Genomic DNA, 27,570 nt, shown 5'->3' with positions numbered 1-27,570 from the left:
GGCTAGCCAGCAGGAGGCATGGGTGGTGGGAAAAGAGGAAGAAGCAGTCCCTGTTTTCCCAGCTTCTACTGGGGCAGCTCTTCTGGCTGTGGCTCTTGAGTTCTCTGGGAGCTAATGGCTGGGGTTTGAGCTCCACCTTGACCTGAGGCCTGAGCTCACCACTTCCTCCTGGCCAGTGGCTTTCTGCTAGACAGGGCTTCGCCTTCTCACAGTTGCCTCTCCTCCACCTTCCATTTTTCTTTTCTTTTTGTCCATCCTGGGGCTTGACCTCAGGGCCTGGACACTGTCCTTCAGCTCTTTCTTTCAAGGCAAGTGCTCTACCCCTTGAGCCACAGCTCCACCTGAGGTTCCTTGGTGGTTCATGGGAGTTAAGAGTCTCACAGACTTTCCTGCCCGGACTGGCACGTTAAACTGCCATCCTCCTCCTGAGTGGCTAGGATGACAGGCATGAGCCACCCATGCCTGGTTCTCCGCCACTTTTCTATCACTTTTCAGGATGTGACGTGACCCCTGCCTGACACAAGCAACTGAGACCCTCTTTCTCCCCTCCTCACACACCCCCATCCTGCTAGCTTGGGACCCCAGATGCTGCCACCGAGCTGAAGCCCGCCTTTGCTGAGAGGTCCTCCCCTACGGCATGGCCGCCATGGCCACCCTAGCCACAGCAGGTGCCACCACGTCTCTTAAAGTGCCACTGCTTCCTTTGCAGGGCTGCCAGAGACCCTAGAGCCCGAGACCCAGCCAGTCAGCCACCACCTTGTGAAGCAGGCTGCCGGTGGGATGGCCATGGGCGTATTCGGCGTGACCCCGCTCTATGAAGGCTGGGACATCAGCAGAATTCGGCTGAAGACAGAGGAGCCTCTGAAGCCGGCTCACCCACTGGGGCCTCTGGTCCCATCCAAGACCAAGCTCACCACCATCGAGACTAAGCGCATCATGTCGGTGCTCGACGAGACCATCTACAAGGTGGAGCTGATCAGCTTGCTGTCCTACATGGAGGAGCATCCCAAGGCCCTGGAGGGGGTGCTGCCGCCAGAGATCATGAGTGTCGTGAAAGATCACCTGAACTTCTGCCAGGCCCTCCTGCAAATGGTCAGCTTCCTGCAGGAGAAAGAGAGGCAGCTGGAGGAAAAGAATGGCCAGCAGGAAAGGTGGTACCATGACTCCCACACCATGGACATGTACAAGGCCAGTATCCCGATGATCATACAGCAGGTCCAGGAGACCACGAAAAACGTCCTGAGATGCCTGCTCAGCAACCCCTCATCGGTCAAGCTCCTGCAGGAGCGGGCACCGGGCCGGAGCGCAGAGGCCCAGTGCTTCCTCCAGAGCCTGGTGGAGATGCGGGGCTTCCTCTTCGAGAAGCTTCTCACCAGCCCCATGGAGGTGAAGGAGAGGGCCCAGTTCCTGTACGACATCACCCGGAGGAACAACCGGAACCAAGAGCTCATCAATTCTCTGGAAAACGAACTGGCCGAGAGAATGAAGAACAGAGACATGGAGGTACTGCTCTCTAGCGCTGCTCACACTCAGGAAGGAGCCACACCAAGCCTGTTTTGAACACTTAACATTGGAGGCAGGTCTTGAAAGGCCTATAGGCTGCTAGCCTCATGGAGATTGCAGTATAGAAGCTAAGTGTTAAAAAAACTCAGTTGGCTGGGCGAGGTAGATCACTCCTGTAAGCTAGGCTACATGGGAGGCAGAGGTAGGAAGATCTAGGCCCAAGAGATTCCTGGGAAAAAGTGAGAGACTATCTACAAAGTAAACTAAAGCAAAAAGGGCCAAACCTGTACCTGCCTAGCAGACGTGAGACCCAGCATTCAAAGCCCAGAATCACCATAAACAAGGGAAATGACAGTACAACCTCTAATCTGGACTGGGCACTGTGGTTCAGGCCTGTAATCCTAGCTACTCAGAAAGCTGAGATCTGAGGATCATGATTTGAAGCCAACCTAGGCAGGAAAGTCTAAGGAACGCTTATCTCCAATCAACCACTAAAAAGCCACAGTAGAGCACTAGCCTTGAATGTAAAAGCCAAGCAAGAGTGGAAGACCCTGAGTTCAAGCCCTAGTCCTGGCACACACTCACACACACACTCACATACACACATGCATGCACATGCACACACTCCCTTCCCTAACCTGGTCATAGCCAGGTTTTGGACACATCCTGTGTGTTATACTTTTTAACCTTTTTCTCTGATGTAACAGACACCAGAAATAAACTGGCTTAGCCAGAGTGGATGTGGGTTCCTCTGTCACAGAAAGGCTGGGCTGCCATGTTGGGCTGCCATGATCTCAGGAGCTGGGCACTGTCCCTGAGCTTTTTGCACTCAAGGTTAGCGCTCTACCACTTTGAGCCACAGCTCCACATGTGGTTTTCTGGGGGTTCATTAGAGATGACAGTCTCACAGACTTTCCTTCCTGGGCTGGCTTGGAACCATGATCCTCAGATCTCAGCCTCCCGAGTAGCTGGGAAGACTGGCGTCAGCCCCAGTGCCCTGCGGGCAGGCGCGTATTAATGGAGTCTTCGTCCCTCTGGCCCAGGTGGAAAAGGAGAACTTCGTGATCCAGGAGCTGAAGAACCACCTCCACCAGGTGCTCAGGTTCTCGGAGAACACGCTGCTCCGCACGAAGCAGGAAGCGGAGAAGCAGCAGAAGATAGATTTCCGGGCAGGGCAGGCCAGACTGGCCAAGGTCCAGCAGGAGGTGCTGCTGCTGCGATCCCAGTTCCACAACTTGACCATGGAGAACTGGGAGGCAGAGCAGGCGCTGAGGAAGGTGGAGTGGGGAGCAGGGAGCCCCTGGGAGGCGGGAGGGACAGCACCCAGGCCCAAGAACGGGGTAGCGGACCGTGGGGCCTGGACGCCTCCAGCCGTGCAGAATGCCGTATCTCGGCTACAAACAATGATCACATGACGGGGACAGGAATGGAGTGAGACTCCAGATGGAAAGCTGGGACAAACGGAGCTCAGTGAACTGTCACTGCCACTGGCCACGCCGTTCTAGCCACAGTGGCTCAACTTCTGTTCCACAAATGCCACGAGTCCACTCCTACCCCAGGACCTTTGTACCTGCTGGTCTCTCTGCCTAGAATGTTCTGGAGCCAAAGCACAGGCTTTGCCCACCTACAGCTCTGTGATGTTGGGGAAACATGGCAGCCTGCCATGGTGGTCTCACCTTGTAAAGTGGGAACTGCGAAGCTCCGTGGGGGGCAGGGATCAACAGACCCGCCCCCATGCATAGCACCTCTCTAACGACTGCTTTTTTGTTGTTGTTTTGGATTTTTTAGAAAAAATACAAAGTAGAGACGGAAATTGAGAACTGGATCCAGAAATACGATTCTGAGATGGGTGAGAAGCAGGTATCAAATCTTGTTTCTTTTTGGTACTTTCCCCAGGGTCCCGGAGAACTGGCAGGAAGGTGTAAGATCCCCACAGACCCCTGGGCACCCCGCTCCTCCTCCCCTTCCCCCCAGCTGCAGGGATGAGCCTGGAGCAGGGCAGGGCCTCTGGGAGAAGGGCCTGCTCTCATCTCCATCTGGTGTCCTGTCTGCACGGCTGGGAGGCAGGAGGGGGGAGCAGGCCCCCTCCTTGAGAGCCTTGGCCAGCGTTACCCAACCCCTGGCACAGGTGCCAAAGACAGGTCCAGCCTGTCCAGCCTGGGACCCTCACTCCAGGGATCTGAGCCCCGGAGCTGGCCTCTGAGCCCGGGGGACTCTAGGCCATAACACCTGTCTGGGAACTGTGTGTACCCAGAATAGGGTCTGTGGGGAGCACTCAGGGGGTGGGAGCCCCCCAGGGTCCCCACCCACCTCAGAGACAACCCCTGTGTGGCCCTGGTCCCAACCTGGGGAGCATGGGGGTCAGACGTGCTGCCCAGAGGAGGGCAGGTCACCCCTCACGCTGGCTGGCGGGGAGGGGGGGGGGAGGGCGTGTGGTACTCTTATTTCTCAAGTCTCATTGAAGTTTGTGAGGCTGGTGTGCAGGGAGTTCTGGGGTTCATCCCCAGCACCTCCTCCAAACAACCCCTGAATGCAGGCCAGTGAGGTCCTGGGCGCAGGGATCTTGTCCTCCCAGCTCTGTGCAAATGCTTGGGGGATACTGGTGGAGGGAGGGGGAGGCAGGGAGGGAAGGAGGCATGAGTTACAGCAGCAGAAACTAGTTAGACCAAAGGAAGCACTCTGGAATCAGTCACCCGAAAGATCTGCCTGCTCTGGGTCCCTGTGAACCTGCCCGCTCCCATGTCAGTCGCTGTCTCGTGGCCCTACTGTGTGCCAGTCGGGTTTGTGCTGGATTTCTGTGACTGTCACAAAACCTGAGGCAAACACCTGGAAAGGAAGGGAACATTGATTTATTTGGGCTTAAGGATTTGGAGGGTTCTAGTCAGTCTCCTGTTCTCCCGGCTCTGATCTCTCAGGAGGCCAGGCTGTGCACGCATGCTAGAGCAAAGCTGTTCACCCGATGGCAGCCAGAGAGCAGAGAGGGAGTGGCAGGGACAGAGGACAAGATGTGTCCCTCACATCCATGGCTCCCTGGGGGCCTCCTTCCTCCAGTCAGTCCCCTCAACAGTCTACCCTTGATCCCAGTTGGGGCTCTGGAGGTCCAGTCTCCTCTCAACCATGACACCAACTGGTAGCTGGCCAAGCCTATTGGGGGGGGGGGGAAGGGACAACACACACATTTCACACACACACAGCCTGTAGAAAACAAGGTCATCTGGTTATCTGATCCCAGATGTACTAGACTGGCAAGAATCCCTATTCAGATGAGGGAGAATGGGAGATCTGAAAGGTGGTATCACAGCAGAGCTGGGGTTTGCAATGAAGCCAGCCAGCTCCCAGGCCGCATTCCTCCCTTGTTCCTGACACTCACTGGGCAAGAACAGGGCCATCCCTTAACCTGGGGGCCATGGTGGCCCCGTCCGCCCTTCCTCCCCCAGGAGGAGATCGAGGAGCTGGACAGCATCCACAAGGAGGAGAAGCAGCAGCTGGCCGAGCTGCAGCAGAGGCACAAGGTGCTGGTGGAGGAGTTCTCCCAGATCCAGGCAGAGCGGGAGATCACCTCCAAGAAGAGGATGGAGGCGGAGCGGGAGATGGTGCGGATGGTGAAGGCCGCCACGGTCATCCAGGCCGTGTGGAAGGGCTACCTGGTCCGCTCCATGCTCAAGTCCAAGAAGCGGGGCAAGGGCAAAGGCGGTGCAGGCAAAGGCGGCGGTGCGGGCAAAGGCGGCAAGGGCAAGGGCAAGGGCAAAGGCAAGAAATGAGCCCCGCTCCCAGTGGCCGGGCTCCCCAGAGCTCCGCACCGGCCAGACACAGCTGTTTTGTCAGCATTTGGAATCTGAAGCAAGTTTGAAGTCGTTTCTGTACCCCTACAAATAAACTTCTCTACAGGGCTGTCTGTGCGCCTGCCTCCCGTGCGGCATGCGGAAGGCGTGAATCCATGGCTGGATTTCAGTAGGAAGGAGACCCGTCAAAGTGCCTCCATCCCGGCCAAGCCCAGCCAGACAGGGCCACCCAGCATAGTGGGTGTGTGCCCAGCGGGCCCTGGCCACAGCCTCCCCAGTCTCCCCCCCCCCCCCCGGCCCCCCACAGCTCACTGAGAGCTCGCAGGCCGGCAGCTGGAGGTGGTGCCAGGTGGCTGAACTGTTTCTTCATCATTAATCGCTAGCGTTTACCAAACTGAGAGCTATCACTTAGAGACAAACCTGGCTGCCTTTTCTGGAAAGATCTCATCACCCAGATATCCTAGGCCTATGTCTTCCTCGTGTGTGTCTGTGTGTGTGTGTGTGTGTACACATGGGCCAATATTGGGGCTTGACCCAAGGGTCTTGTGTGTTTGCTTGGCTTTTTCACTCATAGTCGGTGCTCTACTCCTTGAGCCACAACTCTACTTCTGACTTTTTGGTGGTTACTTGGAGTTAAGAGTCTCACAGACTTCCCTTCCCTTCGCTGACTTCCAACTTTGACCTTCAGATCTCAGCCTCCTGAGTTGCTGGGATTACAGGTGTGCATCACCCATGCCTGGCTGATGCGGCTTTTCTAATGAGCTCCCTGGTTTGCTTTGAGGAGAGTCAACACCCCCAGCCCTCCTCCCCTGTACACACACACACACACACACACACCCCAAGGCAGGATGCTGGGATTCGGATTCTGAGTCTACTTGTCTGAACGAATGCTGTAATTTTTTTTTTTCATAGCCTGGATCCATGCATAACCTGGGCCCCTTTGACCCACCCAGGGTCCTGTGGCAGTTCAGAGTAGAACCGTGCACCCAGCACCCAGGTCCCCTCCAAGCACTCACACACCTGTCACTCACTGGCTGCCCTCCCTCCCCCCACCAAGCCCTGGCCACTCTGTAAGGCAGGAAGTATAGATTCACAGAGCCGAACAGGCCCGGGCTCAGGAAGGCCAGCACGCCGACAGGCTAGCGGCCCTCGCTGTTCAGTGACCCCAGCACTGCGTGAGGCCCGTCTCCACAGTCCCGTGACCCTCTCTCCAGCCACTGTCCTACGCAGCCTCATTAAATCACCTCAAGGAAGGAAAAAAACAGTAATACTCAAGGTTTTAATGAGCTACTAGTACGGTTTTGGATTTTTTTGGCCAGTCCTGGGGCTTGAACCCAGGGCCTGGGCACCATCCCTGAGCTGCTTTTGCTCAAGGCTAGCTCTCTACCACTTGAGCCACAGTGCCACTTCCAGACTTTTCTGTGTATGTGGTGCTGAGGAATGGAATTGAGGGCTTCATGCATGCTAGGCCAGCACTCTTACCACTGAGCCGCACTCTCAGCCCTACTGGTACGTTTAATATCCAGAAATAAACACATGAAGTTACAATGAACAACACCTGCTCCTCTTTACCCAGAAGCCCTTCTGCCTTCTGGGCCCTCAGAGCCTAGGATAACTCCTCAGGCCCCGAGACTCCAGGAAAGGAAGTCCTCACTGGAGGCTGGCTTGGAGGGTGGGAGGGGCCAAAGGCAAACCTTTGGCACTGACTGGTTGGATGGGGAGGGAGGGGCCCAAGACAAACTTGGCACTGTTAGGGAATGGGGCCAGACAGAAACCTCAGATCCAAATCCCCCTTCCCACAGGGGTCCCCGGGAGATGCTAGTCTCCCAGAGGAGCCCAGCTAAGCTCTGTGATAAGACCTACTTCACCTCCAAGGGGGCTTTGGTTTCGGGGTAGCGGCCCGTGGCTGGGGGGCAGCTGGCACTGAGATACTGACAGAGCGAGGCTGGGGGGAGAGTGGGGGGCGCCGGCAGGCCACCCCTGCGGTGGAAGGCCTGGGGTCCAGAGGCCCATTGGTCTGGAGGGTGCTGGGGCGGTTGAGGTGGGTGACAGAAAACCCATCCAGGGACGACTTCTGGGAGTCAGCGGCCACCCCCAGCAGCTCCGTCTTGGAGGTGCTGGCCGGGTGAATGGCTCTCAGTGGGGTGTTCCTGGGGCGGAGTGAATGGCCGCTCCTGGGGGTAGCTGGTGGTGTCCAGAAGAGGGCGTGGAGCTTGGCAGGGTCCCCTCTGGCCATCCCGGAGGCCTCACAGCGCACACCCCCAGGCGGGGGGCCGAACAATGACTCATCACAGAAGGTCGGGGTGTGGCGGACGAGCCTGGCAGGGGAAGAGCACCACGGTGACTGGGGCGAAGGACCCCTAAAGCCCTCAAGAGCCACAGCCCCCGAGGGTTTTGCTCCCTAACTTCTCTCTAGCAGCAAGCACCCAGGGGAGAATTCCAGGGGCGCACAGGGGCAGCTATCACCCCTCGCCCTCCCCCCCTCCTTTCCCCCCCTGTGGACAGCAGACAGGTCAGTCAGCACTGGCAATCACATTCTCAGCCTGTCCTGTCAGGCAGTCACTCGACACCTGACACCGGAACTGGGTCCCCCCCCCCCCCCCCCATGCAGACATTCTGACACCATCTGACCATACTTGGACCCAAGGCCTTCAAGGAAGTAAATTAAACTAAGTCATAAGAAGGGGGCTCTAATCTAATAGAACTGGTACGCTTAGGAAGAGACACTGGGGGGGACACAGAAATGGAGGGACAAAGGGTAAACAAATGCAACAGTAGTGCTCACCAGACATTCTGTTGGCAATGAATTGTACAATTTGTGGATGGGTACAGGAGGGAAAAACTGGGGGAAAGGGAAGGAAGGGGTAACATGGTCCAAAAAAGAAATGTACTCTTTACCTGGTTTATAGAACTGTAACCCCTTTTATCTTACTTTTTAATAACAATTTTTTAAAAAATTTCCAAAAAGAAGAGACACCAAGCCAAGCACGGTGGTGCACACCTGTAACCCCAGCACAAAGAATGACCCAGGGCGGGTGGCTCATGCCTGTCATCCTAGCTACTCGGGAGGCTGAGAGAGCTGAGGATCGCAGGCAAGAGAGAGATTCTTTTCTCCAATGAACCACCAGAAAACCGGATGTGGCGCTGTGGTTCAAGTGGTAGAGCGCCAGCCTTGAGCTGAACAGCTGAGGGACAGTGCCCAGGCCAGAGCTCAAGCCCCACAAGCAACACCACCACCACTAACAACAAAGACTGACACAGAAGCACCTCAGAGTCCTCATCTATAACGTCTGGACATGCAGTTCACAACCTCACAACCACCAACACTCCGTGGTACTGGGAATTAAACCCAAGGCCTCATGCCCATCAACCATGCCTACCCTTGAGCCACATCACCACACCCTTTTTATATTGAGAGGGGTCTAATTCAGTTAACTTTATGGGGGGGGGGGGAAGAGTGTGTCTTGAACTCATTAGATTCTTCCTCCACAATCTCTGAGTAGCTGGGGTGACAGGGGTAAATCACCACACCCAGCTACCACCAACATTTACTGAAACCTTCTTAAGTATCGGGTTACTGTGCCAAACACTACATTTAATCTCTCCACAATGCTGCCTGGGTTAAGGGGATCATTGGCCCTGTTTTCGACAGAGCAGCTGCAGTTCAGAGAGGTCAAGGTGTTTGCCCAAGGTCACACAGCAGGCAAAGAACAGGCTGTAACAGGAAGCCAGTGGCTACAGAGAACAGGAGTGCCGGTCCCCCGCTGTTACCTGTATTTGTTTTTTTTCCTTGGTGTGAGTGTTGGGGTGCTGCCCCTGCAGGGGGTAGCCTCACTGCACCCCGGGGCTGCCTGTGAGACTCCTGTGCTACTTCCTCTGCTTCTGTTCTTCTTCTGCACCCAGGGTGGATCAAAGTCTGGCGGGGCAGGCCGGGTGCCTGCAGGGCTGCCAAACAATGTCTCATCCACGTAGGACTCTCTGGCCTTCGCCCGGTAGCCTGGGCATCGGGGCTGAAGGTGGAGGGTCTGCATGCCAGCGGCACGAGCGTCTTCACAATGCCAGGGGTCCCCGGTGCCAGCAGGTGCACTCTGCCTTCCAGGTCCCGTCTCCAGGGCTCCCTGCGACAGGGGTCAGGTTGGCACTGCTCAGACCACGGCAGTGCTAGGGTGAAGGAATCTACGTCTTCTCAAAGGGGAGCTGGCCCTGCAGACTCCTGGGAATGTTTGAGCACCTTGGAGCTGTCATGATGGGAAAAGGGGTGCCAGGGCTAAATATACAGTGAATAAACAAACACAAACTTCTAGCAGCCAGCCTATACTTATGCATAAGTATGTTGGTGCCAGGCCTTGGGGCTTGAACTGAGGGGTCTGGGCTCTGTCGCGTCTGCTTTGCGCTCAAGGCTGGTGCTCTACCACTTGAGCCACACAGCTCCACTTCTCACGGACTGCATTGCCCGCGGGTAGCTTCGAACTGCGATGCTCAGATCTCAGCCTCCTGAGAAGCTAGGATTACAGGCCGGAGGCACACACACGGGCCCCCAGCCTCCACAAATATCCTTCTGAACACCAACCAGAAATCAAACTGATTATGGTGGGAGGGAGAGGCAGCCAGTCTCTCTTCCTCCCCCCCTGCCCCAACCCTACGTCTACACACGGGGTGGGGGGTCCCACGTGTACCTCGGGGCGAGATCTTTAGCAGCATCGTCTCATTTGATCCTCTCAGCAGCCCGGGACGGGGAGCTGGGAGTCCCTGCGTCCTGCAGATCACCGATCCGAAGCTTCCGAGGGCAGGATCGCAGGTCGGGCCTCTCAGGGGGCATCGCGGGGAGGGGGAGAGCGCGCCCTGCTGCCCGCACCCAAGTCGGCGCGGGGTCCCCGCGTGCTCGGGCTGCTTTCCTACCTGCGCATCCTGGCTTGGGGGGCGTCGGATGCAACCTCGGGCGCCCCCTCGTGCCCCTCGGATCTCCCGGCGGGGCCCAGGTGGGGGTGCAGCCGAGGTCCTAATCCGCGGCCCCGAAAGCCCGGGAGGAGATCGGGCGGCCCCGGCAGCGCAGGGGGTCCCGGCCACGCTCGCGGCACCCCCCCGCCCCGCAGGCGGGCGGCGCAGCCCGGGCGCGAGCGACCCGCGTCCCCGCCGCGCAGCCACCGCGGCGACGCAGGCGCCGCCCGTACCACCCGCGCGCCCGGCGGGGGGGGAAACCTGGCGCTGACGTCCGGCGCTCCCCCCCCCCGCGCGCGTGCGCAGATGGTACGTCCCGATGCCCCGCCCACTTCCGGGTTTGGAAGCCTCCCTTTCCCCGCATGGCGGCCGGCGAGCGCACAGCGGCCGGACCGCGGTCGCGAGCGGCCATGGCTCTGAAGAGGAAGAAGAAAGGGCTCCGGAAGCGCCGGGGCGCGGCCTTCCAAACCAGCCGCAGCGACTCGGAGGACGGCGAGTTCGAGATCCAGGCGGAGGATGACGCCCGGGCGCGAAAGGTAGCCGCGCGGGGCCCGGACGCACGGCGGGGCCTCAGTCTCCCCGGGGGGGCGGGCGGAGCCTGCGGGTCCGGGCGGGGGCCCGGCCCGCCGCCCGCGCACGTGTCTCGAGGCCCATCCCTCCCGGGTCCGGGGTTGGGGCGCTCGGCCTGCGGCTCTTCTGTCAGTTTTGTCCACGCGCCCTCATTGGCTGTCTTCGCCCAGGGGGCGGAGCCCAGTTACCAGCCAGCCAATGAAAAGTGCGGGTGCGACAGGTCTGACTTTTGAGAGTTTGAGGCTGTGTTGAGAGTTGGAGTTTGAGGCCAGCGTACCCTCCACCCCCTGGAAGTTTAACAACAAGCCTAAAAATGTCGACTGTCTGCTAGGTCTCCACCTGTACAAGCTTATCATGTGGTTCTTAGAAAAACTCTGTGGCCTGGGTAATTGTGTTACCCCCATTAGCAGAAGGGAAACTGAGTCCTGGGGGTGGTTAAGAAACTTACCCAAGACCTCACAGTGGGACAGCCAGTGCCATTTCCACTGTGGAGTGCCGACTGTATGCAAATGGGAAGAAACTGGAGGCATCAAGTTGGCAGAAGGGCTGAAGCTCAGGCCCTGGAACAGATAGACCAAGTCTAGAGATGAGTAGGGAGCATTATGTGAAGACAGGGCACCTCAAGGCAGGAAGCCGAGGAGACTTCCCTCCTCAGCTGCCCTCTCCAGTGCCCTGCCCCTCAGTAGGTATGCAGTACTTGGGGATGATGAAGAGCTTAGGGTAGGCAGGAAGGAGCTTTCATAGGAGAGGTATAAATCTCACAGCACTGGCTGTGAGATGGGAAGCAGTCGCTAAGCTTGCTTGCTTGCTTTCTGCCTTTCTTTCTTTCTTGTGTGTGCTTGAACTCAGGGCCTAAAAGCTGTCCCTTGGCTTTTTAGTTTGCGGCTGATGCTCTCTCATTTGAGCCACAGCTCCACTTCCAGCTTTTTGGTGGTTCTTTGGAGATAAGAGTCTCATGGTAGCTGGGCAGAGGAGGCTCACGCCTGTAATCCTAGCTGCTCAGGAGGCTGAGATCTGAGATCATGATTCTAAGCCAGGCCGGGCAGAAAAGTCCCTGTGAGACTATTATCTCCAATAGTGAATTACTCGAAAAAGCTGGAAGTGGCGCTGTGGTCCAAGTGCTAGCCTTGAGCACAAAGAGGTTCAGGGACAGTGCAGCACCCAGGCCCTGAGTTCAAGCCCCAGGACCAGCAAAAACAAAACAAAAGTCTCATGGACTTTCCTGCCTGGGCTGGCTTCAACCCACAGTCCTCAGATCTCAGCCTCGTGGGTAGCTAGGATCACAGGCTTGGGCCTCATGCTAAGCTTTGGTTTTAAGGGTGTGGTCACCATTGAGAGGCAGGCTGGAGGTTCCCCAGTGCTTTCAGGCTGTTGGTCCCTGCAGCCTTAGTTCTTGGGTGCAGTATTTGAGACCTGGTCCTCCCATATCCCAAACCGTGTGCTTCCGAGTATCTGCCCACAAATAGAACTGATCTCTGTGCCCCCTCCCCTGGCCTTTCCCTTCCTGGCAGTTCAGACCTACCATCTGAGCAAGTGATGGTGGAGAGTGGCTTTCTCATCTGCCAACACCACGACTGAGCCGGGATGATTTCAGATGCTAGGGTATACGTGGATGTAACTGCACCTTGCCTCTTACGTCCTGGCAGTAGCCAGCAGAAAAGCAGAGACAGTCTGTGTGAAAGAAGAAAAGGTTTATACAAGTTGAATTCACAACTTTTGCCTGTCAGTCATTATCTTACATGGGAAATCCTGCCATCTCAGATTGGGTTATAAACTAAGCCAGGCGTGGCAGCTCATCCCTCTAATCCCAGCACTCAGTGAAACAGGGGGATCACAAGTCCAAAGCCAACCTGGCTTTGTAGCAGAATATGCCATCTGTCTCAAAAACATCTAGCATAAGAAGTATAATCCGGGCTGAGCGCCCGTGGCTCACGCCTATAATCCTAGCTACTCAGGAGGCTGAGATCTGAGGATCATGATTTGAAGTCAGCCTAGAAAGAAAGCCCATGAAACTCTTATCTCCAATAAACTACTAAGAAAAAGCCAAAAGTGGCTCTGTGGCTCAAGTAGTAGAGTGCTAGCCTGCAAACAAAGAGGCTCAGGGACAGCGCCCAGGCCCAGAGTTCAAGCCCCAGGACAGGTAAAGAAAAATAAAAAGTATAAACCGAACTTTTCAGGATGTTCAACATTTTATGTATCTAGTGCAGCTCAAGAAGGATGAACATAGGAAGTTTTTGGTTATTCTAGAATTCTACAGAAAAAAGCACCATACCTAAACACAGATTTTTTGTGGGGAGGCTGCTGTGGATTGAACCCAAGCCTTGCATGCAGCACCAAGCATACACTCTGCTGAGTGCTGTTCCTCCAGCCCCAGGAGATGTTTTTGTTTTATATCTATTTACTTATTTAGTGCTGGTAACCAGTACTTGCATTTGGCTATCACTAGTAAATATCTGACATTTGCTTGTATATAAATCTCACTTTATAGCTGTTTGTGGCTAGCATTTTTTTCTCTTGATAGCAGTTTTTATATAGAAAAAGATTAGAATCTTGGAGGAGACAGTTGAAATAGTGAGGCAAATTGGAGTCCAAAATGGGAAAGAAACGGAAAAGTCAAAAGGTGGAAAGGAGAGTGGAAAGTCCGCATAGATACAATGAAGTGAAATGAAATGCTTAGCTACAGAGTCTGCCAGCGCACCTTGAGCTGGGCTCAAGGATCATGTTTGCAGAACTCAGAACCAAAGGCTAGAGGAAGAGGCTGCTTTCTGAGTCCTGAACTCTTGGAGCAGAGGCCTGTGGGGGGCCCAGGCTCTTACCTAAGGCCTTGTAGCTTGAACCCGGCAAAGTTGGGATCCTGAGCCTGCTGTCTATTTGAAGAGCCCACTCTGCACCTCGGCCCCAGCCCAGCCCAGTCCAGGAAGCTGTTGACAGAGAAGCTGTGTGATCCCTTGGGGAGACAGGAGGACAAGAGGACAGACCCCTCCCCAAAGGTGCTCAATGTTGGTGTCTTCTCTGTCCTTCACTTCCAGTATGGCCCTGACAGAGCACTGCCTGCCTTCCCCACTTCCGAGTGTACCTCAGATGTGGAGCCCGACACCCGGGAGATGGTGCGAGCCCAGAACAAGAAGAAGAAGAAGTCTGGAGGCTTCCAGTCCATGGGTGGGTAAGGGAGCTGGGCCTCTAGGGCTTTGGGGCAACAGGAGGTCATCCTGACCTCTGCACTTGGTTACTAATGTCTGTTCTGGGATTTGTTGTTTTTGTTTTTGTTTTGTCGGTCGTGGGGCCTGAACTCTGGGCTTGGGTGCTGTCCCTCAGCTCTTCAGCTCAAGGCCATCACTCTACCGCTTGAGCCACAGCACCACTTCCGGTTTTCTAGTGGTTTATTGGAGATAAGAGTCTCACAAACTTTCCCACCCGGGCTGGCTTTGAACCGTGATCCTCAGATCTCAGCCTCCTGAGTAGCTAGGATTACAGGCGTGAGCCACCAGCGCCCAGCTTGTTCTGGGATTTGGACAGCAACATCAGGAGGTTATTACGTTCTCTGCACTTGATTAAGGATGTCTGCCCTGGGCTCAGCATTGTGGTATAAGTTTGGTCTCTAATTAGTCGAGACCTTCTAGTGTGTTTGGGGGCAGGTCACAGGCCTGAGGCCAGGAGAACAAATGGAAGCAGAGACAAGGAGGGCTTACTACCTGGCAATACAGTTTTTCAGAGGAGGAAGGAGAAGGTCAGAATACCTGCTAGCAGGGAAGGAAACTGCTCTAAATACAGCAGCAGCTGCTGGAGCGGGGATTGAGACCATGAGGAATTAGGAAACTGATGAGCTCTGCCCACCAGAGTATTAAAGCAACAAGGTGAATACAACCTTAGAAAAGAAGAGGAGGGGGAGGCATGGTGGTGCCTGAATATAAGCCCAGCACTGGGGAGGATATTGGGAGAATGCAAGACAAACATGTGACTCTGTCCCAGAGCAACAGGTGAGGAAGAATGTTCCAGTCAGAATCCAAAGAAGGTCCGAGCCCCACCCTGTGTAAACCCCCACCATCTTATACAATCTTGTAGTTTCTGCCCTGTCTCTATCTGTTCTTCTCATTGTTCATTGACCATATGGTCTTTTGTTGTGTAACATTTCCTGTGATGCCTTGTGTCTCAGGCCTGAGCTACCCCGTGTTCAAGGGCGTCATGAAGAAGGGCTACAAGGTGCCCACACCCATCCAGCGGAAGGTGAGGGGCTGGGAGGGACCAGAGGGCTGGAGCAGGGGAAAAGGAGAGGCTGGAAGGGCCCGGGGATCTGGGCAGACCTGACAGCACCCCCACCGGTGTCCTGCAGACCATCCCGGTGATCCTGGACGGGAAGGACGTGGTGGCAATGGCACGGACGGGCAGCGGCAAGACCGCCTGCTTTCTCCTCCCCATGTTTGAGCGGCTCAAGGCCCACAGCGCCCAGACAGGGGCCCGGGCCTTAATCCTCTCACCCACCCGGGAGCTGGCGCTGCAGACTATGAAGTTCACTAAGGAGGTATGTTGGGGTGCTGGGTGTATACCTGGGGGTACAGCTGGGGCCGGCTAGGAGCTGTGGGCAGACCGCCTCAGCCAGCCTCCCCCTCCCCCAGTGCCTCTCTCTCCCTTTCTCCACAGCTGGGCAAGTTCACCGGCCTCAAGACGGCCTTGATCCTGGGCGGGGACAAGTAAGGGTCCCCTAACCCCATGCTGCTGTCGCTCTACAAGCACTTCCATGGTCTTAGTAACAGAGTTCCTCCCAGGGAGGGTGGTGAGGAGTGTGGAGACAGCCCAGCCAGGCCTGGCACTGGATCCTGGCTCCCACAGGCATCCCATAAGATTGTGGATACTCCCAGAAGGTTTTAGGCTGGTAGGAATCAGGGAACCTGTGTGTGGCAATTCCAGGGTCAGCTGCTAGGTGGCACTGTGGGGAAAAGCAGCTTTGTTGCTTGCAACCAAGGGAGCCAGGTAGTTCATCTCTGGTCAGGGCAGTGTCTCAGCCAAACCTGGGTTCTGCTCTTGGACTTGGTATGTGGGCACACACAGGGACATTTGGTTATATGAAGGGGAAACCTGTGCTGTCAGGGTGACTCCCCTTCTCCTCCAGAATGGAAGATCAGTTTGCTGCCCTGCACGAAAATCCTGACATGTGAGTTTATGCATTTGGGCTCCCTTCCCACATACCAAGTGATCCCAGCCCAAGGGTGACCTGGCCCCTCCCACATGCCCAGTGGCCCCAGCCCAGGATGACCTGGCCCCTCCCACATGCCCAGTGGCCCCAGCCCAGGGTGACCTGGCCCCTCCCACATGCCCAGTGGCCCCAGCCCAGGGTGACCTGGCCCCTCCCACATGCCCAGTGGCCCCAGCCCAGGGTGACCTGGCCTACGTACTCCCTTCCAGAATCATTGCTACACCGGGCCGGTTGGTACATGTGGCCGTTGAGATGAACCTGAAGTTACAGAGCGTGGAGTATGTGGTTTTTGATGAAGCTGACAGGTGAGGCCTGGGTCTCCTGAGCCCTGTCAGGACAGGGTCTGGACAGCAGAAGAGGGTTTTGCCTAGAGGCACTCTGATGGCTGAACCCGATCTCCAGCTGTGGGCTGTGGGCCACAGCTGGGGTGGGAGCTGATCCTGGGGTACCACGGGGTTTCGTGTTGTTTAATAAGGACTGAAGAATAATAAAAACAATTAGCCTGTGGTTTCGAAGACACTAAACACAAACTTGGGGGAGCATGGGTTCCAGATCCAGGCAAGGCAGGAACCAGGGCTGGCTCCGCCTCTTTTCCGTGAACTCATTGGGGTCTGTGGGCTTGGCTGCCTCATGCACAAGGTGGAGAGAACTAGGAGCCCCCAGGGGTGCAGCAAGGACCCTGCCTGTGCCTGCACAGACCTTGGCTGCACTGGTGTAGTTAGGGAATTTGGAAGAGATGGACAGGACACCAGGTCATGGCTGCCGGGACCTGCTGGGGCCGTGTGCAGCTTGGCTGTGATAACGGTGCCAGGCTGTACACATGGCAGAGACTGTGGGGCCCAGGGCGCTGCAAACCTGACCCTCCTGCCCTCCGCACTCCACCCCTTCCCAGGCTCTTTGAGATGGGCTTTGCCGAGCAGCTTCAGGAGATCATCAGCCGCCTCCCTGGGGGCCACCAGATGGTGCTCTTCTCCGCCACATTGCCCAAGATGCTGGTGGAGTTTGCCCGGGCCGGTGAGCAAGCTGGGGTGGCACTGGAGTTGGGGTGGGGCAGGGTCCTGTCCCTCCATAACTCCTCTGCGGCCTCTGCCCCCCACCACAGGCCTCACGGAGCCCGTGCTCATCCGCCTGGACGTGGATGCCAAGCTCAACGAGCAGCTGAAGGTGAGTCAGGACCCAGCGCCCTTCCCCGGGGGAGGCCAGGTTCACAGCCAGGACCCCTCAAGCCCACCTCCTGGCCTCTCTGTTCCCCTCTAGACCTCCTTCTTCCTGGTACGCGAGGACACCAAAGCCGCCGTGCTACTCTATCTGCTCCGCAACGTGGTGCGGCCCCAAGACCAGACAGTAGTGTTTGTGGCCACGAAGCACCATGCTGAGTACCTCACTGAGGTGAGCAGGGGGCCGGGGCGCAGGGGGCAAGGGGGCCTGGACTGTGTTGGGAAGGCCCTGCCTGGCTTTGGTGCTGTCATCTGGCGCTTGCATGCACCTTCCAGGGGAGGCCAGCAGGGGGCAGCACCAGCACAGATAGCAGTGAGGCTTTTTACCAGGAAAATTGGAAAAGGCGCCCTGACATCACAAGACAGTTATAAACTGAGGTGTAGCTGGGTACCTGTGGCTCGTGCCTATAATCCTAGCTACTCAAGAGACTGCAATCTGAGGATCACGATTTAAAGCCAACCAGGCAGCAAAGTCTGTGAGACTCTTAATATCTAACCACCAAATAACCTGGAAGTAAAGCTGTGGTTGAAGTGGTAGACTGACAACCTTGAGGAAAGAAGCTGAGGGGCGGTATCTAGGCCCTGAGTTCCAGCCCCAGAATTGGGCAGTAAAGGAGGTTTTATCTGCCCACAGTAAGCTGTCTAGAGCGCCCTTTATCATGGATGCGTGCCGTGTAAGCCTCTGCTCCATGGCCCTTGGCGCACATGTGGGCCCCGTAGTTTCGTGGGCTTCCTTTTGTTCATGTGCAGCGAGGCCTCTGTCCCCAGGCAGCAGCAGCAGGAGCGTGGAAACCATCAGGTGCAGAGAGCAGTTAACATTTCCTCCGTGCTCTCGTGGGTGCATTAACCCCTGTAGCCTCTGGCACCCAGATGCAGTTGGGCGAAGCGTCTCCCCTTGATGCCAAGGAGGAATTAGGCATGGGCAAGTTTGGTAACTTCCCCAAGATCACAGATGGCTAGTGACAGCCTCAGGACAGGCTGGTATTCGCCACTTCTCTGAGGGCCCAAGCCCTCTGCCCATGCCGTCTCCTTTGGTGCTCAGAGAGCCCTGCGGAGCTGGGAATCCAGCCAAGGGTGCCAGGCCCCCAGCTGCCGCCTCTCAGCTCCCCCCTGCCTTTGGTTCCACACAGCTGCTGACGGCCCAGCGGGTGAGCTGCACCCACATCTACAGCGCCCTGGACCAGACGGCCCGCAAGATCAACCTCGCCAAGTTCACGCACGGCAAGTGTTCGGCCCTCATCGTGACCGACCTGGCCGCCCGCGGCCTGGACATCCCACTCCTAGATAATGTCATCAACTACAGCTTTCCCGCCAAGAGCAAGCTCTTCCTGCACCGCGTGGGTAAGGCCCTGGCTACGCACGCACACGGAAACTGAGGCCCAAGGAAGGGTCCAGGGAGGACAGGACACTCAGGAGGGCCTCTCCCTATCTCATTCCCCAAACCTGTGCCTCTTCTGTCTGCCCTACTATGGGACGTGGTGACAGTGCCATCTAGCCAGCACTTCGTTCTGTCAGCACCAGGGCCTGGTGTGTAGGAGGCAGGCGCCCTGCCACTGAGCCACGGCTTACCTCCCAGAGCCGTGCTGGCTCCTAGTGGCCCAGTGACCGTGGTGGACTGTCCCCAAGTGGGGACAGCAGCTCAGGGCGGGCCCAGGCTTGGCCTGGCACACACATCCTGCAGTTGGCATGGGCCAGTCCTGTAGGACTTGGGGGTCCTTGTTCGTTTTGGTGGTGCTGAGAATTGAACCCAAGGCTTGGGTGGGTCAGGCAGGCACCCAGCTGCTGAGCGGCACCTCCAGCCTGCGGTTGCTTTCTCTCGCTGATGTGGAACCATCTCCTCCCACAGGCCGTGTGGCCCGGGCTGGCCGAAGCGGTACGGCCTACTCCCTGGTGGCCCCTGATGAAGTCCCCTATCTTCTGGACCTGCACCTGTTCCTGGGCCGCGCCCTCAGCCTCGCACGGCCACAAGAGGAGCCCTCAGGTGAGCAAGCCAGGCGGGGCCGGGGCGAGGAGAACGCAGCCACTGGTGCTCTGTAAGCACCGATTTCTTCCGCAATGATTTCAAAGCTGTGATCCTGGGACTCGAGGTGGGAGGGGGGAGCGCGGGGGAGCCAGGACCACAGGCCACAGAAGGTCCCTCACTGTGGCCCGTGGCGGGCAGGTGCTGTCAGCACGGACGGCGCGCTGGGCCGGGTACCGCAGAGCGTGGTGGATGACGAGGACGGCGGCCTGCGGAGCGCGTTGGAGGCATCACTGGAGCTGCGGGGCCTGGGCCGCGTGGCGGAGAACGCGCAGCAGCAGTACCTGCGCTCGCGGCCCGCGCCCTCGCCCGAGTCCATCAAGAGGGCCAAGGAACTGGACCTGGCAGGGCTGGGCCTGCACCCCCTTTTCAGTGAGTCCGACGCGGAGTGGGAGTGCTGGGGAGACAGGCGGGCCCCGACATCCCAGCCCAACCCGTCCCCCTCTCCCCTCCAGGCTCGCGCTTCGAGGATGGAGAGCTGGAGCGGCTGAGGCTCGTGGACAGCATTAAGAAGTACCGTGCCCGGACGGTGAGTGCCGTGCTGCACGCCTGCGGTTCCGGAGTCCACTCCAGAGCCCAGAGTGACCCTGCGGGGGGAACCCCTTCCCTCTGAGCTCACAGCCAGTCAGCTCTCTGTGGGTGTCTCCAGAGACCACTTTGTCCCGGAGAGTCTGTCCCTGAAGTGCACAGCAGATCCCGGTGGTAGGTGGAGACCCCCAGGGGCTATGGGGTGTCTGCACCCTGTAATGGTGAAATGCAGAAAACCAACAGCAGACGAGATCGGGAGGGATGCCCAGGAGGGTGCAGTCGGCTGGTGGGGGGACAGGGGGGCAGGCAGACAGGCAGTGGGGTTGGCTAATGGGATTGGGGGCCAGAAGGAAGCGGGCAGGTGGGCAGTGGGGTTGGCTAACAGAATTGGGTCTCCTCCACTCAGACCATCTTTGAGATCAACGCCTCCAGCCGGGACCTGAGTTGTCAGGTGATGCGCGCCAAGCGGCAGAAGGACTGCAAAGCCATCGCCAACTTCCAGCAGGGCCGGCAGGAACGGCGGGAAGGTCCAGCTGGCCCGGCCCCAAAGGAGGAGCAGCCTGAGAAGGAAGAGGAGGATGCAGGGGAGAGTGTGGAGGTGCCACCGCCCACCGCCACCGCTGCGGCCCCATCTCCCGGGGGTGGGGGAAGCCCGGCAGGCTGCATGCAGGGCTCTGGCCATCTCCCAGCCGCTGTGTGTGGAAGCCGAGCTTCAGCTTCTGAGTGCATTTAGGGGCGTGGCGTACGTCCACCGCCCAGCTGGAAGCCCAGGGGCCAGGTTCAGACCGAGCAGAGCGCCAGCACCATACACCTGCGCTCAGAATTCACTTCTGAAATGTCCTGGATAGGGGGCAGTGCTCCTAATGGAGCTTGGGTCTCATGCTGTCCCTCCGGCAGGGCCGCGCAGGTGCGCAGCTAATGCACAGAAACCCAGGCTTCAAAAATTCCTGGAATACTCGCCTTGAGCTGAAGAGCTGAGGGACAGCGCCCAGGCCCAGAGTTCAAGCCCCACGACCGACAAAAAAATAAATAAAAATTCCTGGAAGCCCCTCCTTCCCCCATCGGCTCTGCCTGGGCCAGTGGGCACAGGGAAGCTGGGCAGACGCCCCAGCTGCAGGCATGACCCCGGCCCCCCATTTGCAGGCCATCTTCTCAGAGGTCGTGGGCAAGAAGCGGCAGGCTCCAGGCCCCAGCAGAGGAGCCAAGAGGCGGAGGGAGGAGATGAGGCAGCAGGACCAGGACTTCTACGTCCCCTACCGACCCAGAGACTTCGACAGCGAGCGGGGGTGAGTGGCTGGGGCCCCCGAGGGGCAAGCGAGATTGCCGAGTCCCCATTAACCCTTCTCTCCCTGCCCTCCAGCCTGAGCGTCGGAGGGGCTGGGGGCGCGTTTGAGCAGCAGGTGGCCGGAGCTGTCCTGGACCTCATGGGGGATGAGGCACAGAACCTGAGCAGAGGCCGGCAGCAGCTCAAGTGGTGAGTGTGCTAGCGAGCTTGCAAGTGAGCAAGTAAGGCCCGCTTTCCCTAGGGCCAGAGGCCCTGTCGCACTCCGAGGCACATCCTATTTGCTCACTGGTCTCTCCAGGCGGGCCTGTGACCAGCGTTGCTCAGAGTAGCCTGGCCAGGAGGACCAGCCCCTGCCCCCAAACTCCCACTGGAGACCTGGGCTACCAGAGGGAGGTGGGAGGGAAAGGGAACAGGCCTGAGTTTTCCCCAGCCCCACATAAGAGCCAGGCAAAGAAACCGCCTCCAGTGGGAAGCGTGTCTCCTCAGCCCACTCCCTCTCCTGCAGGGACCGGAAGAAGAAGCGGTTCGTGGGGCAGTCGGGACAGGAGGATAAGAAGAAGATCAAGACAGAGAGTGGCCGGTTCATCAGCAGCTCCTACAAGCGGGACCTGTATCCTTGGGTGCAGGGCCAGGGAGAAGAGGGGTGGTAGGCAGGGTCAGGTGGATTCAGCTGCAGCTCTTATAGGTTGGGGCTGTGTGTAGAGGAGGGGCTGGTGGGCGGGATCAAGCATCTTCCTCTAGGGGAGCTGGTGGGCCTTGTCCAGCATCTTTCTCAGCTCCTACAGGTGGGTCTGTATCCCAGAGGAGCTCGGGTAGGGGTGTCCCTGGAACTTCCTTAGCCTGGCCCCCCAGCTACCAGAAGTGGAAACAGAAACAGAAAATTGATGACCGGGACTCGGAGGAAGAGGGGACCTCTGACCAGCGAGGCCCAGCACGAAGAGGTGGGAGGAGAGGGCGTAGCCAAGGTGAGCCCCAATGTGGAGTGCAGGTAGATGAGGAGAAACTGAGGTACAGGGGCTGTAGATAGCCCCAGAGGTGGGTGGAAAGTGAGTGTCAGGGCCTGAGCCCTCCCCCACACACCCTTTCTGCTTAGAACCTTAAGGTAAAGTGACACACACAGCCACCCTCCTTCCCCCCCCAACCCCCCCTCCCCCTCCCCCCCCAGCGTGGGCTTATCCTGCCCCACAGGCATTGGTGGAGTGGCTCCCAGGCCCAGGTGACACCGTGGGGGAACTGGTGACTTGGGGTTGAACACATTTGCTGCATTAGTCCCCACACCTAGAGGTGGGGCCTCAAGGTTAGGGTCTGGCTTTTCCACCTGCCACACTGCACTGCACCTACGTGTGCACTGTGTGTGGCCCCGTCCCCAGGGGCGGGGGAGGGGCCCAGCCACGTGGCAGGCAGGGAACCTGGCTACAAAAGCCAGCAGCCAAGGCAGTTGGTTTAAGGAGGAAGTTGGGGAGGATTTTTCCCTGGCATTGTGGGCTGGCAGGTGTCACCTAGGCTTGGCCCAGGCGACCACAGGTGATGGCATGTCACCCGGGCCCAGCCTCTCAGCAGGCCGAGGTGGGATTGAAGCTTCCCTCTTGCCTCTCCCTCCAACGGGCTCATCGAGGTGGGGGAGGCTGGGTCACTGGGCTTCCCCTCCCCCCCAGGGGGGGCCTCTCCATGTCCTGGGTGGCTTGCTGCACACCCCGAGGTGCTGGGGGCTGCTGGGTCCTCAGGTTGTGAGTGATCCAGGGCTGCACCTGTTCCTACCACATCCTCTCCCTAATTCTTTCCTGGCTCACTTAGGAGGGGGCATGGGGGCTTCTGGAGGAGACAGGAGTCACCCCAAAGTCTGAGCCCCATTCTCCATCCTGACAGGTGCATCTCAGCCCCCCGGCGGCCCTGGCAGCCGCGTGCGCTCCGAGCTCAGGACCAAGCAGCAGATCCTGAAGCAGCGGCGCCGGGCCCAGAAGATGCGCTTCCTGCAGCGCGGGGGCCTCAAGCAGCTCTCCGCCCGCAACCGCCGCCGGGCCCAGGAGCTGCGGCAGGGAGCCTTCGGCCGGGGCGCCCCGTCCAAGAAGGGCAAGATGAGGAAGAGGATGTGAGGGACTGGCAATCCAGGAATTTCTCATGATGGCTGCAGAAGTAGGCAGCCAAGAAAACCAGTGGTGCCTGGCCCAGAACACAGCAGCTGCATCAACCAAGGTGGACACGTTGGGCAGGTCTTGAGGTGTATAGAGCTCTCCAGCAAAGCAGCGGGTCAAGACCTGAGTATGTTCTAGACTTAAGGCTTGTGGCCACATGGGTCTGCACTCTAAGGGGTTTTAATGGAATAAAGCTTTATTGAGTGCCTCTGGCAGGCCAGGATTTGCAGTCTTCTTAGAACAAGGGGACAGGGAAACATCAGACTGAGCAAGTGAGCAGCCCGGCGGGTCCCCCCTCACCCATCTGGAGGAGGGGGTTCTGCAGGTGTCCCAGCCTGGAGGGGACCATGCACTTCAGCGGGCTCGGGACACTGGGAGCATACGATAGAGGGGGGGGGGGGGCTGAGGTCCACACCTAGAGCTCTCCAGCCTTCCCACTGCTCCGGGCTCCCTGGTACTTGTTTGGGGCTGTGAGGTCCCTCCCCATCCGCGGGCCCAGGGTGGCCCCTTGCCGGTGCTTCTGCTCAGGGCGCAGGGCGGGTGGGGTGCAGACAGCCTTGTCCCCCATCACCGAGGCCTGCGTTTATTGAGTGTTCGCTGTGTGGCTTCCATGAATCCTACAGCACGTGTGGCCGCGGCCGCCCCCTTTCCTGTGAGAAAGCAGCTGGACAGGACCTCGGCCCTCCCGCGGCGGGGTGCTGGCCCTCGATCTCCCCTCCGGTGCTCACCTGGGGCTGGGGGCTGGGCCTCAGGGAGGCTGGCCAGCATGGCGGAGAGGTCCAGGATGAACAGCTTCACCTGGGGGCGGGAGGCCGCAGCCCGGCTCACCCCTCAGCGGCCAGCTCCCACCCTCCGCCTCCTCCTCGGGAGATGGGGCCCTCCCCTCCCCGTCCCTGGTCAGAGGGGCTGCGCGCTGGGCACCGACTGGGTCTGCCCGCCCTCTCTGGGGAGGCTGAGGCGGCCGTGGGGCCTCACCTGCTCCAGCTGCCCCTCCGTGTCCTCGAGGTCCAGCGCGGGCGGCTGCCCCCGGTGCAGGCACACCGCCTGGTACAGGCTGAGCGCCGACATGCGCAGGCGCCCCAGCAGCAGCGTCTTCTCGGCGGCCTTGCTCTGGATCTGCGCCCACTCGGCTTCCTGCGGGGCGGGGGCCGGGCCAGGTGACCTGGGAAGGCCGGGCCTGGGAAGGCCGAGCCCGCCCCGGCCAGCCCCCGGGAGGAGGCCCCGCCCCGCCATGGGAGGCCCCGCCCCGCCATGGGGAGGCCCCGCCCCGCCATGGGGAGGCCCCGCCCCGCCACGGGGAGACCACGCCCCGCCATGGGGAGGCCCCGCCCCGCCACGGGGAGACCACGCCCCGCCACGAGGAGACCACGCCCCGTCCCGGGAGACCACGCCCCTGGATGCGGCCCCGCCCCGCGCACCCACTGCCGCCGGCGCGCCCGTGCCGCCTCCAGCTGCTCCTCCAGCTGCGCCCGCCGCTGGCTCTGCCGCAGCCGCAGCTCGGGCGCCTCCTCCCGCAGCCGCCGCAGCGCCGCCCGCGCCGCCTCCAGCTCCGCGCGCCGCTCCGCCTCCGCGCGCAGCAGCGCCGCCCGCGCGTCCGCCAGCCCCTCGACGCGCGCCACCAGCGCGGGCACGTCCTGGAACTGGGGCGCCGCCGCGGGACCCCCAACGCGGGATCGGCCGGGCCTCGGGCGCCGCGGCCCCAGTCTCCTCCCCGCCGGCACCCGCCCGACCCGCGGCCCCGCGCCCCGGCCCTGGCGGTTCTTTTTCACGAGTGTGCGGTCCTGGGGCTCGAACCCTGGACCGGAGCTTTTGCGCTCTGCTCCTTGAGCCACAGCGCCGCGCCACTCCCGGCTTTTTTGCTGGTTCACGGGAGATAAAGAGTCCCACGGACTTTCCTGCCCGGGCTGGCTTCGAACTGCGACCCTCAGCGCTCAGCCTCCTGAGCCGCTGGGATGACGGGCGTGAGCCACCGGCGCCCGGACGACTGCCTGCGATCCCCACCGATGCCCGGTGGTTCATTTAATTCAAGCCGATTGTCGGGGCGCCCGCGCGCGCGCACACGCGCCCGCGCGCGCGCCCGCCACGCGGCTCCCGCTCCTGCGCACGCGCACTCTGGCTCACCTCGGGCAGCTGCTCCAGCGCTCGCTCCAGCAGGCGCGCGCAGGGCTCCAGGCGCCGCAGCCGCCTCTGCAGCCGCGCGCGCTCCCGCCGCAGCGCCTCCAGCTGGGCGCGCAGGCGCAGTGCCTCCGCCTCCAGGCGGCCGGTCCGGATTCGTTCCTCCGCCGCTCTCTGCCGCGCGCGGCCGCGCCGGGCCTCCGAGTCCTGGGGACAGCGGGACGAGGAAGCGGGGGGCCCGGGGGAGGAGGCCGGGCGAGGGGGGAGCTGTCGCCTCCACCCGATCTCAGAATCTGAGATGCAGGCCCACGTTCCCGCCCCGCTGGTGGGGACTTGTCCTCCGGGACCCCTCCCCGCCATCGCCACCCACCTGCAAGAACTTGTCGAAGCGCACGAAGGAGCCCTTTAGGTCCTGCTCCTTCTGCCCCAGCTGCTCCCAGCGCTGCGTCAGGGCCGCCGTGGCCGCGCGGAGCTCCTGGGGGGGAGAAGGGGGGAAGGGAGAGGGGAGGGGAGGGGGCCTGTCCAGCCCCAGCCCGACCCCCTCCTCCCGCACCCTGCAGCCTCAGCCCGCCCCTCTCCCTGCGCCCCGTCCCAGTGCCTCTGTCTTGGCCTGAGACCTCACCTCCTCCAAGAAGTCCTCCTGGACCCCCACGTGGAGGCGGGGCTGCCCCTGCCTGTGCCCCCCCCCCATGGCAGTGACCCCGGCCCCTCTGTCTTCCTCTCTAGCTTTTGGGTTTCTCCCGGGCAGGGACGAATGCAGTGCGCAGCACACAGTGCTCCTCCGGGGCGCACCGCCAGGGGGCTGAAACCGGGCGCCTCCATGGGAAACACTTTGGGCCTTGTGACTTGTTGGTCCTGTGCGTCTCCCGGCCTCTGCCTGGGGACGGAGGGAGGTACCTCCTTCTGGGCCCTCAGACTCTGGTCGGCCTCCGCCAGCTCCTGCCTCTTCTCCAGGAGGCTGTGCCACCGCGGGAAGTGGGTCACGGTTTGCTCTGGTGGCGACCTGGAGGTGGAAGACAAGAGTCAGTGGGTGCAGCAGCTCACCCCAGCTACCAGGGAGGTGGCGATCAAGTCCGAGAGACCCCATGTCAACCAAAAAGCCAGAGGCCATGGCGTACCTCTGACATCCCTAGGTGTATGTAGGTCCCACACAGCCATCGCTGGAGGAGGTCTATCTAGGGGGGAGGGGCGGGCTGTCCAGCTGGGGTCCACGGGGAGACAGATGTCTCCTTGGTCAAGGCCAGCCCAACTCTGCCAGACCTGCTCAAAGCAGTGCTCACCCATGCAACTGGGGTTGAACGCCTAGAACTTTCCTGGGGGGTGGGGGGAAGGGTGGACAGAAGCTGTTGGCCTGCTCTGACCTGGCTTGTCTTCTTTCCTTCCCCCATCATGAAGTGCCTCCAAAGATCAGGGTCCCAGGGACTGGGAGGGATGGGGGCCTTCCCAGACCTCTGCCCTCCCTCCCGTCCTCCCTCCCGTCCTCCCTCCCGCCTCTCCAGTTGCCCCAGCTCACCCAGGACCTTCTTGCAAGGCCATAGGGGAGTTCCGGGACAGGACCATCGCCCCGGCCCCGCCCGCCTCGCGGTGGCTTGGGGGGATCTGGAGGGGCTCGGCTCCCCCTGGGGGTACGAGGAGTCGCAGGGGGGCAGCAGCAGCGTGCAGCTTGCCGGGACTCCCAGAAACCAGTGCAGCTTGCCCGGTTGCCTGGGCAACCACGGGCACAACACCGCCTGGCGAAAACCCAGGCGGGAGAGGGGCGGGGCTGGGAGCCCGAGCTGGAGGCGTGGCTGCAGTGATGGACCCTGCCCAGCAAGCACAGGGTCCTGAGTTCGATGGACGGCGCGCTGAGTCGCTCAGTCTGTTCTGCCGGCCCTCCGGGTGCCGTGGATGGAATGGTGGCAGGTGTGCAGACCAGAGGCTGGAGGGGGCTGAGCGGCCACCGGGCCCAGAGGTGTGAGCTCCGATCCAGAGGAGGACTGAATGGAGGCGAGAAGAGTGGGTGGGTGGACGGGCATGTGCAAAGGCCCTGAGGAAGGGGGTTTTGGCCCCCTCCTAGAGGAGAACAAAGGCCTATTCGTTGCAGTGTGGAGCTCAGGCATGAAGGGCTAAGCCAGGGCTGCCACGGGCCAAGGAGGTCAGCGCCTGTGCTACAGGTGACAAACCAGGGACCCGGGTCTGGGGGGTCTGGGGGGGAGGGGGAGAGGTGAAAGGCTGAAAAGCTCCCTGTTCTCAAGATACTGGGGACCTCAGGAAAAAAGTACCTTTCGCTCTGCATTCCCCTCTGTTGAG

The 27,570-nt window shown here is 59.8% G+C and overlaps 4 protein-coding genes across 7 annotated transcripts; 2 read left to right on the top strand and 2 right to left on the bottom strand.

Annotated features, from left to right (window-relative positions):
- Positions 1–727: 727 nt before the first annotated feature.
- Positions 728–5,484, top strand: Iqcd (IQ motif containing D). Its single transcript, XM_042669107.1, has 4 exons — positions 728–1,503; positions 2,547–2,780; positions 3,292–3,363; positions 4,941–5,484. The coding sequence occupies exons 1-4, from the start codon at positions 781–783 to the stop codon at positions 5,262–5,264; spliced, it is 1,353 nt and encodes a 450-aa protein (XP_042525041.1). The 5' UTR covers positions 728–780; the 3' UTR covers positions 5,265–5,484.
- A 1,296-nt stretch (positions 5,485–6,780) lies between these two features.
- On the bottom strand, positions 6,781–10,404 carry Rita1 (RBPJ interacting and tubulin associated 1). 3 transcript variants are annotated; one of them, XM_042669111.1, is made up of 3 exons: positions 9,962–10,404; positions 9,057–9,523; positions 6,781–7,603 (listed from the first exon to the last, which is right to left on the bottom strand). In XM_042669111.1, the coding sequence occupies exons 2-3, from the start codon at positions 9,314–9,316 to the stop codon at positions 7,150–7,152; spliced, it is 714 nt and encodes a 237-aa protein (XP_042525045.1). In that variant the 5' UTR covers positions 9,317–9,523; positions 9,962–10,404; the 3' UTR covers positions 6,781–7,149. The 3 variants fall into 3 exon arrangements, with proteins under 3 accessions (XP_042525045.1, XP_042525043.1, XP_042525042.1); XM_042669109.1 differs by having other exon boundaries at positions 9,057–9,403; XM_042669108.1 differs by having other exon boundaries at positions 9,057–9,407; positions 9,976–10,404.
- Positions 10,405–10,546: 142 nt separating this feature from the next.
- On the top strand, positions 10,547–23,382 carry Ddx54 (DEAD-box helicase 54). Its single transcript, XM_042669017.1, has 20 exons — positions 10,547–10,759; positions 13,823–13,952; positions 14,947–15,017; positions 15,124–15,312; positions 15,432–15,481; positions 15,901–15,942; positions 16,194–16,289; positions 16,877–16,998; positions 17,087–17,148; positions 17,242–17,373; positions 18,332–18,542; positions 19,048–19,182; positions 19,363–19,593; positions 19,677–19,750; positions 20,156–20,347; positions 20,893–21,035; positions 21,110–21,223; positions 21,540–21,644; positions 21,887–21,999; positions 22,901–23,382. Exons 1-20 carry the CDS (start codon positions 10,586–10,588, stop codon positions 23,125–23,127), a joined length of 2,613 nt encoding a protein of 870 aa, XP_042524951.1. The 5' UTR covers positions 10,547–10,585; the 3' UTR covers positions 23,128–23,382.
- An 88-nt stretch (positions 23,383–23,470) lies between these two features.
- On the bottom strand, positions 23,471–26,927 carry Cfap73 (cilia and flagella associated protein 73). 2 transcript variants are annotated; one of them, XM_042669019.1, is made up of 8 exons: positions 26,795–26,927; positions 26,179–26,284; positions 25,652–25,756; positions 25,288–25,488; positions 24,585–24,806; positions 24,142–24,300; positions 23,895–23,964; positions 23,471–23,816 (listed from the first exon to the last, which is right to left on the bottom strand). In XM_042669019.1, exons 1-8 carry the CDS (start codon positions 26,839–26,841, stop codon positions 23,734–23,736), a joined length of 993 nt encoding a protein of 330 aa, XP_042524953.1. In that variant the 5' UTR covers positions 26,842–26,927; the 3' UTR covers positions 23,471–23,733. The 2 variants fall into 2 exon arrangements, with proteins under 2 accessions (XP_042524953.1, XP_042524952.1); XM_042669018.1 differs by lacking the exon at positions 24,585–24,806.
- Between the last annotated feature and the right edge of the window lie 643 nt (positions 26,928–27,570).

The sequence above is a fragment of the Dipodomys spectabilis genome, unplaced genomic scaffold, assembly GCF_019054845.1.
Source record: "Dipodomys spectabilis isolate Male_0828 unplaced genomic scaffold, ASM1905484v1 ptg000480l, whole genome shotgun sequence".
NCBI lineage: Eukaryota > Metazoa > Chordata > Mammalia > Rodentia > Heteromyidae > Dipodomys > Dipodomys spectabilis.
Note: the sequence above shows the minus strand (reverse complement) of the source record. Positions and strands in the feature narration are given on the sequence as shown.

Excerpts from the sequence above, each read along its gene's own strand:
- Iqcd (XM_042669107.1), top strand. The coding sequence starts at position 781 with ATGGCCATGGGCGTATTCGGCGTGACCCCGCTCTATGAAGGCTGGGAC. Across the intron at positions 1,504-2,546 it reads TGAAGAACAGAGACATGGAG|GTGGAAAAGGAGAACTTCGT; the intron begins GTACTGCTCTCT and ends CCTCTGGCCCAG. Across the intron at positions 3,364-4,940 it reads CTGAGATGGGTGAGAAGCAG|GAGGAGATCGAGGAGCTGGA; the intron begins GTATCAAATCTT and ends TTCCTCCCCCAG.
- Rita1 (XM_042669108.1), bottom strand. Across the intron at positions 7,604-9,056 it reads AGGAAAAAAAACAAATACAG|GCTCGTCCGCCACACCCCGA; the intron begins GTAACAGCGGGG and ends TTCCCCTGCCAG.
- Ddx54 (XM_042669017.1), top strand. The coding sequence starts at position 10,586 with ATGGCGGCCGGCGAGCGCACAGCGGCCGGACCGCGGTCGCGAGCGGCC. Across the intron at positions 13,953-14,946 it reads TGGAGGCTTCCAGTCCATGG|GCCTGAGCTACCCCGTGTTC; the intron begins GTGGGTAAGGGA and ends CTTGTGTCTCAG. Across the intron at positions 15,018-15,123 it reads CCACACCCATCCAGCGGAAG|ACCATCCCGGTGATCCTGGA; the intron begins GTGAGGGGCTGG and ends GGTGTCCTGCAG.
- Cfap73 (XM_042669019.1), bottom strand. The coding sequence starts at position 26,841 with ATGGTCCTGTCCCGGAACTCCCCTATGGCCTTGCAAGAAGGTCCTGG. Across the intron at positions 25,489-25,651 it reads GCTTCGACAAGTTCTTGCAG|GACTCGGAGGCCCGGCGCGG; the intron begins GTGGGTGGCGAT and ends CGCTGTCCCCAG. Across the intron at positions 23,965-24,141 it reads CGGAGGGGCAGCTGGAGCAG|GTGAAGCTGTTCATCCTGGA; the intron begins GTGAGGCCCCAC and ends TCCCGCCCCCAG.